Source organism: Bombus fervidus, chromosome 16 (genome assembly GCF_041682495.2).
Source record: "Bombus fervidus isolate BK054 chromosome 16, iyBomFerv1, whole genome shotgun sequence".
NCBI lineage: Eukaryota > Metazoa > Arthropoda > Insecta > Hymenoptera > Apidae > Bombus > Bombus fervidus.
Genome location: NC_091532.1, coordinates 6,048,677 through 6,059,427, shown reverse-complemented (window position 1 = coordinate 6,059,427; position 10,751 = coordinate 6,048,677). Strand labels below are relative to the sequence as shown.

The following is a 10,751-nucleotide window of genomic DNA, read 5'->3' as shown; positions in this document are numbered from 1 at the left end:
AACTATAAAAAAAAACAAATACACTGAAAAACAAAAATATTGTCTCCCTACTCTCCACGAATAAATGGATAGGTAGCTTTAATAACCGATCTGTCTTTATTATTATCAGATACATTATTCACGAAATATCAATCATAATAATACAAAATGACAATCTATCAATGTTAATACAGATTAATAACTAATATTAATATTAACGAAACTTTGCACGCCACATGCTCAGTTAAACCCAGTATTGGCAAATACTGCTGTAATGATTGCACTGCATCCTTTGTTAAAAAGGCAAAATGTATTGTAAATTACGATACTCCTCGTTCTACTTAAGAATAACCTCTGTATCCCGATGGATTACCAACGTAGCTTCCATAATTGGTGCTGCGATACGGATCGTAGTTGCTTCTTACGTTATACGAGGATCCATAATTCGATCCTCCGTACCCACTATATCCAGTTCCATACCCATAACCATACCCATCTGATCCACCGTAACGCCCATAACCATCTAATCCACCGTAACGTCCGTAACTATCGCGTCCACCATACCCATAGTATCCATCGTCGTAGGTACCAGAACCGTAACCACCTGGAGCATATCCACTGCCATACCCAGCATAGCCCCCTAATGCGCTTCCACCATATCCTCCGTAACCCCCGTATCCATAGCCTCTATATCCCGGATTGTACCCAATGTTTCCGTAATAGCCGTACCTGGTATCAAAAGATTAAAAAATCTTGAATCGTTAGTTCGAGCGAAGAGAAATAACGTGGCGCACGCTATCGATCAAAATCAGTGTCGTTAAACTCTCGCGTTTACGTTTTTTTTAATAGAACCACGCATTACTTGGGAAAATATTCATAGAAGGATCTGATCGAAATTGCTCGTGGAAAAAATAAGGAAAAATATAGAATAACATTTGTTCATTCTCGGCTTAGTTCTCGAGACAACCAAATTTGAAAGTTTATTGAGTATACTTGAATATTGATTAGTTCGAGACTGGGCAAGACTAAATAATCGACAGATCATTGTACGTGTGAAAATAAATCGAAAGTGTAGAATAAAATTTTCCCGTTTAAGGATTTATTTATTGTTTGGTTAAGAATCCGCTTGGTAAATTTTTAAATTTATTTTTCTCGGAGGCGTGTTGAGAAAAAAATCTTATTCTACATTTTCAGCTTATTTTCACACGTAGAATGATCCTCCTGTAGATTATTTAGTTAGTCGCCTCCAGTTCGCGATTAACCATGTTCAACTGAACCCGATAAATTTTCAAACTCGATTTTCTCCAAAGTCATATCGTGGTCGCCTTTAGACGTTGTTCGTCCGCACCTTGTATGCTGGAAAAAATATCTTCGAGTACTGGCCTGTAGTTGTGTGGCGTGTAAAATGTGGAATATTGCGAATGAAATTCAATAATTTAGATATTAAATATAAATTCCAGGAAATTCGAAGATGCATGGAATAAACCTTCGAATCGAGAGTAAATGATTTTCTATACGGGAAGAACTGCTACGTTCTCGACCGCGACTCTTTTGTTATGTTAATAAGTTATTGCAAATTCTTCCTAACACGTATTCGTTGCGAATTTATTCATACTATACAAACCACTTCCTTAAAAAGTCAGCCACGTGACAGATTTATGAATTGTGCTGAAACCTCACCCTATATGGCCGCCCCCGATAATTCCACTTGGCCCACCCACTGGATAGCCTCTATAGCCTGGATTTAGATATCCCGAGCTCAAGCCTGTCCCACGATATACCGTGCCAGGACCATAAATCGAACCACCAAGATAACTTCCATATGGTCCGCCTCCACCGTATCCTGTAGGTTGACCATACTCTTTGCTAAGGTGAAACGCTGCAACCAATGGAACTTTTAAGAAAATCCACGTTTTCGAAGGAGTAGCGTTAATCGATCACTGATACATCCTCGTCGATAAGAAATTTTGAATTTTTTAATAATAATCTCCGATTCATAATGCGTTGTCGGTCAATCTCATATCGAAAAATTAATAAAAATATACATGTCCATGTGTCTATATGCGCCTATATGCGTGTGTTTCATGTTTATTCGATAATCGACCGTTCGTTTTAACCACAATCGACGACAAAAAGCTATTGATTTCGAAGGATTTACATGCAAATGATGAACACTCGAGACGACAAGAGAATGGTTATGCGAATTACTGTAATTTAGAAGGAAATTCAGGTCAATTGTTATGAAATACTTGGAAATTCCTAAACGAAAATCCCATCAGAATTCGTCTGCAAAAATCCTCGAAAATACAAAAGTTTCCCAAATAAATAATATCGAAAGAGAGAGAGAGAGGGGGGGGAGATGTTATCAGCAATATCGTGATTTACAATTGTTTGATTACACTTTGAAGAGCAATGAAAAACATGTATGAATCGAGAAGATTACTTTATGGCTCACAGTGTGAACAGAAGAATAGATAATCAGTAGAACCTTGGCGAATGCTAGTGAATGGTAGAACGCTTTTTCACACATACACGTCATTCATCCACACCGTTTTATGGTGGCGGAAATGACGCGATGTTGAATGATGAGTTTATGAATCATCAATTACCGCGCAATGTCCACGGAACAAGATTTGCAAATTAAATCGCGTTTAAATTCAATTAGCTGCAATTGATAAAAATGTCGTCCCCTGAATTGAGAATCAACGTACTATGATTTATGAATATGAATGCCATGGGCCGTGTGTCTATAATTACGCGCATCTACGGCAATTAACAATTAGATTTTGAACGAAAGATCTTGGAATATTAACGTTTCATTCAAGTATCGTTCACTGAATTTCCATAGAATATTTCACGAGGATCATACGCTCATTCACAATTATAAATCTTATTGTAGCTAATTAAAAACATCGGTAATTATTGCACGGAAACAGATGTTAAGAGATTCGTCGTAATCCTTTGATTTGACCTGAAGTTGTATCGCAATGATCATTTTCATTGAAAAGTGGATATTCACAGATTCGATGTAAATTTTATTTTAACAAATAGACAGGATCAATTTAAATCAATCGATTCTTCAACTTCTTCGTCTTTATGTTTCTTTCTTCCTTTCTCACGCAGAAATAATAAAACTTGCTTCCTATTGTGAAACGAAATCAAATCAAATGGAAAATCGACTGCAGCATTCGAATAATTAGAAACACGCACGCGTCGCATATGCAGATTCCGTTGTTCCGTTACGTGAGTCATTATATCAATGATCTAATACAGAACACGGCGCCGTTGCTAGAAAAGACGCCGCCAACTGTCGGAGGACCTTCGACTAGTCTCGTCGGATTAGCATGTTATTATATCGAATGTCAGTTTTTTACAATGAAAACCATTTGAAGTGCTCGATCGTGGGAACGGTAGTGACACACTTATTTAATACGTTGAAAAGGTTGGATAACGATCGATCATGCCTAGAAACAGTCGTAATTTCGCCGCAACGACGACAAAACCACGGAGCTCTTGTAATTATGCAGTTACGAGTATCCTTCTTTGAATGCACTAAATAACGCTAGTCTTCCTTTATGCTTCTTTTCTATTTTTTTCTTTCTTTCTTCTTTTTTTTTTTTTTTTTTTTTTTTTTGCAATTACGCTTCTACATACCATGGAACGAGATAAAAAAATAGAATTCTAGGAACGATCGCTTAATTAACGTAAGCCATTTGAAATTTTTTATTTAAAACGAGTCACAAAACGTAATCGTCTATGATGAAATAAATTAATAGAAGAACCGATACAATACAAATTTTGATTTGAAAATATACTAAAAAATAGGCATAATAAATTTATAACTTGGTTAGGACAAAACTTCTGTTTTCAAGATTTACATACCGATTCGTCTACGTAAGTATACGAGAATTTACTGTAACAGCACTTACTTCGATCGCTCGCAGACGCTGTTAAGTCTTTGATGTTATTCTCGTACGATGGACTGTTCACCGGTGTTAATTTGCTGCTTAACTTTGGTTCCGACGATTCAATGGCACCGCTGCCGAGTGCAAATAAACAACCGAGAAATAATATCTGAAATTGAGAATACAATATTGATTAGCGTGATGAACAAACATGCAATACGCCACTAAAACTAATACCGTAGATGTTAAAAATAGATCGCGCAAGCTACATTTCATTATACGCAAAGCGATGGGTACTCACGAAAAGAGTGTCATTCATTGTGGCAGAACATCAATAAACGAACGTCACGACTTCAACGGTTTTATGTGGAAACTGCAGGAAATTGAAACATCACCAACATTTTGAGAAACTTTGTTGTTTGCCCCAGTTTGATGATTTTTAAATATAAATACACATAACCTGCACAGCTGTTTGCCTTAGCTTTTAAGCTGGATTGGCTTAGTAGCAATATTGATCGATATCATTTAATATAAGCAGTACCGGCCGCTTATTACTATTTTATTTATTATTATTAATTATTACTTATTACTATTAATCCAATTCAGCTTGAAAACTAAAACAGCGAAATATTTCTGCTCGCACGTAATTCGAAAAACGAGGCCGCATAGGAAAAAGTTGTTCAAAATGTTCAGCTTTACAATATATTTCATCCGATAGAAAATATCTGTCCGATAAATTCGTCAAAATGATGATTTTTTTTTTTTTTTTTTTTCAAATTTCCAGTGGTTTCCTCGTGGAACTTCTCTATTGATATTTTAACGAATGACACCGTTTGCGTACAACGAAATGTAGCAGAAATTTTAATACGACAATTAGACGCGCGTAAATACAAGACCTAAATGTAATCGATGTACAGAAATATCATCTAATACGGAAACTTTAATTATTAACGAGATTATCCTATTTCATGAAATATTGAAAAATAGATTTATAACAAGAAAGTGGAATATCATGTTAGCAAATGAAAATTATCTATTTTTGACGGATGAGAAAACGAGTACTGTTTTCGTAACAAATGTTATTATACTTATGAAATTATGGCTAGTTTTACGACGACACATTCAATTGCTTCGTCGACAGATAAATTAAGGGCGATTGCATTGTAATAATGAATCATCACTGTCAGTCTTTACTATCTATTTGTAGGTGGAACATACGTACGTATTACGTGACATGTGCTCTTTTATCTAGCGAGATTCGTTAAGCAATTGAATAATAATCTTTTATAAAACAACGAACTGTAAAAGTATTTATCAACAAAGTGGGAGAAAAAGACCTTGTAGCTGTTAATGCTTTGTTAAATGGTACAGTTTATAGTGCAGTATTTGTAAAAACAGATAGTATCACTAAGAAAAATAGAAAAAACTGTTGGAGAAGTTCAGCGTACATTTTTTCAAAGAATTTTTTACTATGTCGTTCTTAAACCGATAACAGATACAATGTTAAAAAATTGTTCCACTGGATTTTTTCCCTGTTATCTAAAGTCCGCTCACTTTCCATTCCACTAATTGCAAATATTGACAAAGAACAGCGATCGGATGTTAAGAAAAGAAATAGAACCGTTTCCTCTGGGTTATGTACACGACACATGTGCGGTGACAGAAATAAGTAAAGATTTCAAATAGAAAATTCGAAATAATAGAAAATCTACTTCTCTATCATACGTGTCTTCCTTTTTTACACACGATCATCCTCAAAACCCGTAATATTTCCTCCTACCACAAGTTTGCTATCACATACAGGTAAATCTCATTTCTAAATATTAAAAGATTTAAGAGTTAGCGGCGATTTTTGAAATAAAAGTAAGTAAACGTTTAAACTTCTGCTGAAGCGCTTAGCTTAGATCAGAAAGGAAGAAAAATTCGCTACGAGGAATAAAACGATATAAAATTCTGAAAGGAATTTTCCAGTTCGCACTAATTTCTTCCAACGTATACCTGGCACGATCATCGATAGTAGATGGCAGAGAATTAAAAAAAAAAAAAGAAAAAAAAAACGTACGAAATACCAAGTATTGTTTAAAACAGTTCGATCGTAGATTTCAATTATGATACATACTTGGCCCCGAGAGGGACGGATCTCCATTAACAAGAACCCAATTCCAATTCCAAACGGAAATTCAATCCCAAAAGACACGAGAACCGATCGATGCTAATACTTACGAGGGAATGGAGGATTCTCATTTTCTCTGTCGTTGGTCGAACGAGGAACGCTCGTTTACAGAAAAAATACCCTGACTTGGACGAAACGTGGATGTGCTATGGTCGAACGACATGGCTGGAAACCTCTATATACGCCTGTTTCGCGTGCCCCTCCTCATTTTCCTGGCTGGGTCTTGGTTTGTTTAAGCTCGATCCTTACTCAGGAGACGACGACGTTGACAAGGCCGCTGTAGAAAAGCAGCCGGTATTCCGCATGACACGCCTGCAACTAACCCGATTCATGGGAAACCGCGTTTCCGTCTTTCCGAACACCTAACGTTCGCGATAATCCTTCGGTTTCGGCTACGTCATCCCGCCAGGAGGACGCGGATCCTTCGACTTCCAGTAAGTAGTTCAAGATCGATAGAAGAGCACGGTGAAGCATCTTCGAATGTCTACAGAGAAGGAACGAAACACCTGGTGACTCGTTGATTGTATCCCTTCGTGTTTGAATATCGTGTCGAGGCTGACGAACGTTGGGAAAATCGTTCGGGTATCGTGATGCGTAATTAATTTATCGTGCGTTAATTTGAAGTTTCTAATAGTGCGCTTCTTGCGCGCTCGTCTTCTCCACTGTGTCTTTTAAAAACGTTTCTAATGATAAACGTTTCAAGGTGTGTAGTTTGATACTATTTATCTGTGAATTTTACTTTTGGTATTTATTTATGTAAATGAGATACCAGAGTTTTCGATTGAATAAGTTTCAAAGCTAATAGATTATATTTGAGAGTTGCGTGGAAAAATCAAGATAAATCCATTTTTGTTTATTTTCCATTTTAATACTATTTGACGGTTAGAGGGATTTTAACGTATAGGCGTATTTAAACAGAAAATTGAAAAATGTTTGCAATAAAAGAACGCAAAATGCCAAAGCCAAATAAAAACGCATAATTGGTACCATGGAATTGGTCGGTGGATCGAGTTTAAAAATTACTTTTTTATAAAAGACAAAAGATTCCATCCATCATATTCTCTTCGATGAGCAATGATCTTTACCTGCAATCGTGTTAATTACGTTATGCTCGTTTATCGTGTATTTTCAAATAGAATTGTACTCGTCATCCGTTTTATTAATACGGTCAATAGTCCGTAGTAAGCTCGGAAATTTGCGATTAAATGATTGCGATTAATCGCACGGATTGATCGCGGTTATTAATAGAATTATATCCTCGATGACCGATTAACCATCGGTCAAGCTTTCGTAAATTATTATAATTGTAATGAGATGTTGTATTATTAGATAAGACGACGAAATTAGTTTCTCTTATCGCGAAATAAACTCGCGTTTAAGTTGATTATCTGAACGTCAACTTCAGGGCTACACTTCGAAGAACGCACACCGGTCTCACGCAAGCATTTGATTTTGTTGACGGTGTACGTCCAGTCAAATAAATATTCAAAGAGTTACATTGACAATCCCATTAAACTTCGACGTTCGTTCGAACTAAAAGAACATTTTCTGTTCGACAGACGTCGCGACGTGACCGCAAGATCGACCAAGATATAGCGGTTCGAGAAGTTTCAAGTACTCTTTTGACGATATTATCGAGACATCGTTCCATCACTTTAAAACTGAAGGAAATAAAAATTTGCTGTTTCCAGTTTAATCGATTTATCGAGTTTAATTTAATCTCTTGTTTGCTGCCATTTGGATGGTTTTGAAGTAGACCCATCAATAATATACGCTAAATAACAACGATAAATGCATAACAATCGTTAATTAAATCGAATCGCTTTGACGAGGATATTATAACGTATTTAAATAATTGAATAACACAGAAATTAATGAATTGTGCACTTAAAACGTACCATGTGCTTTTTCAATTACAGAATGTTTAATATCAGGTTCACGCTATGTCGTAGGAATGTAATATCGAGAATATATTGTTATCCACTTCGCTGTGTTCGAAGCAGGTGCGAGTAAGTGAAACAACCATACGAGGAGCAAAGGTTGCTGTCGTTGCAATACAATACAGTTACTATTAGTTCGCAACGTACACGAAACTTCTATTTCTAAAAGGTGTTCTTCCCTCTGAATAATCCATTATCATCGATGTAACAACAACTGAAGAATCTAAAATTCAGACATCAATGAAAAACGAATGAGGCTTCGTATACGCGAACGCATAGTGTAATACTCTCATGTTAATCAAAAAAAAAAAAAGAGTGCAACCTTCTGATGTGAAAAATTGCCCAAGCGTCTAAATGTAATTCCAAGTGCTTAAAAGAAATTATTGTTAATAAAACAAACGTTGCTTCGTCATAATCTTGTCAACTTATCGATATTTTCCGGAAAGGTAAAATAAATCTGTTATCTAAATCACGTGCAAGTTTTTCGTTATTGATTGTTTGCTTTCTGCCAGAAAAGGTTCTTTCATCGGACTTTGATGGCGACTGACCTACTATGGCTCTCTAAACAAAGACATTGTTAGACAGTGTCCACAAAAGAAAGTGTATTACAACACAAAGTTTAACGTATCAGACGCACCTTACACGAACACATCGTTGCTATACCATCAGCGCTCGTAAATATTTCGACTGTGACGTAATGTAGGCGTGCAATTTATACATAGACAAACGTACACCCAGACGACGACGTATGAATATGAATGACACCAGAGTAGTTGGTCTGCCTAGCTGTTCGCTATTGCAGTACGAATTTATTGTAAATGCCAAAAATGTCGTTCTCTGTACGAGACTTTAGAAAGTCTTCCTTAGTCTCGCTTTATTCTTTTATAACTATCAATGACGAATGGCAGTTTCTTTTTAGGTGGAACCTTTATCTGTTTGAATAAGATAGAAAATAATAGGAAGTGGGCAATTTCGGATTTTATTGTCAACGTGAAATATAAAAAGATCAGGTATTTGTAAATGCAAGAATTTTAAGCAATGTAATCGTCCTTTCACGTCCACGATCCTGGCTGTTAAGAGTCCGTAATTACAAGATCTGTTCAGAAAGCATCCTAGATCAGTTTCAGGTAATCAGTTGAACGAGGATTAAGCAGCGCAAGTCCAAATTCCTACGACAATTAAACGCAAGTTTCACGTTTCCGATGTGAGCTCGTGATCGCGGTATATTCAACTCAAGTTGTACAAATTTGAGGTGACTCAACCTAAGCCACGAGAAAACAGTTCAACCAGAGTTTTATAGGTACAGGATGGCCCAACAAGAATCCCGTGATTGCAAAATAGTTAGATTTATTTACTGGTCCAATTCGAATCCTATGATTGCGAAATGGTTCAATTCAAAGCTTGAAACAAACCAACATTAATTCTACGATTTTTTGTTAAATGTCAAAGAGCAGTCCGGCAGATATCCGAAAGTTACTAAAATTCAAAACTCGTTGAAACTGTTTCGAAATTTGACGAAATTTGTTGCTTAAAAGTCTATTCCCTCCATTACAACATACTCGTATTTATCGGTTTTCCATCGCAGGGATGAACAATAAATCTAGCGACGACTTTTCTCTTTCCTCGTATTTCTCTCCTTTCTCGCCACCCCAGCATTGTATCGAGTCCCATTGCTTCCCTACATCCCTCGGTGCTGAGTGCGTACAATCGTGTAAAAATGTTATTCCGGCACAGAGTGTTCGTTGGAAAATCTGTTAGTATCTCGACAAAACGAGATAGAAATACTTAAATGAAGTATAACAATTCACTGACAACCGTATCTTTGGCCGTATAAAAATTTAGACAATTTCATCATTTGTCGGTGCATCTACTGATTTCTTTATATCTAATTTTTATATTGTTATTATATTATTATTATATTCGAAATAGAGATAAGGAACCAATACGAAGGTTTTCCAAGTAAGAATTCGAAGCATGTCCCGATTTCTCCGAAATGAAAGGGATAAATTGATTACGTGCAAAGGATAAATTGCTACGATGATTGGTGAGAATGATCAATGCATAATAGGAAAGAACTTTTAGAAAACACGATGAATATAATATCTGTGGAAAATTGAGAGTAACTGTAAGTTGAAGCTGTCTTTTAAAGATCCATAGTATCTCATATTTCTCATATTACAACAAAGTGAATCATTTTTAATAATCGTTTTATAAATAAGAAACGTAATATAGTTTTGTAATGCTGTGCAAAATCAAAGGGAATATATTTGTACCAAAGAGAAGACGTTCTTTCCTTATATTATATTATAATAATAAGATATTATAATAAGAATAAAATATTGCAAGGAAATCATTGTAATAAGTTGAGATGAAGAATCGATGAACGTCGAAAATAGTCCAATACAATTATGTTACAGACAATCTTTTCATTCTCCGGATAATACGTTGTTGTGCGGAAGATCATGTTATAGCGAAAGGCAACACGCGATCGTGAAACAGAGAAAAGTCTAATGTTTACTACGAGTGGCTTAAAATAACTTAATTTGCTACTACCATCGAACGAGAAAAACATTGTCTTGTAGAATGATAATTCACTGCTCGAACATATAATTTTTTATTTAACGATACCATTCGTTTACCTCGTTAATAATCTATCAGTGTGAAAGGTAATTAGGTTTTAGTCACTTACGTTTAGGATGAAACAAACTCCACATTTAATGCTAAAGAGTTGTAGGATGAAATGATCGATATTGT

The 10,751-nt window shown here is 35.8% G+C and overlaps 1 protein-coding gene across 2 annotated transcripts; it reads right to left on the bottom strand.

Annotated features, from left to right (window-relative positions):
• Window positions 1-73: 73 nt before the first annotated feature.
• LOC139995620 (uncharacterized) lies at window positions 74-6,263 on the bottom strand. Of its 2 annotated transcripts, none has more exons than XM_072019252.1 (4): window positions 6,108-6,263; window positions 3,909-4,053; window positions 1,660-1,873; window positions 74-708 (listed from the first exon to the last, which is right to left on the bottom strand). In XM_072019252.1, exons 1-4 carry the CDS (start codon window positions 6,126-6,128, stop codon window positions 321-323), a joined length of 768 nt encoding a protein of 255 aa, XP_071875353.1. In that variant the 5' UTR covers window positions 6,129-6,263; the 3' UTR covers window positions 74-320. The 2 variants fall into 2 exon arrangements, with proteins under 2 accessions (XP_071875353.1, XP_071875354.1); XM_072019253.1 differs by having other exon boundaries at window positions 1,660-1,858.
• Window positions 6,264-10,751: the final 4,488 nt, after the last annotated feature.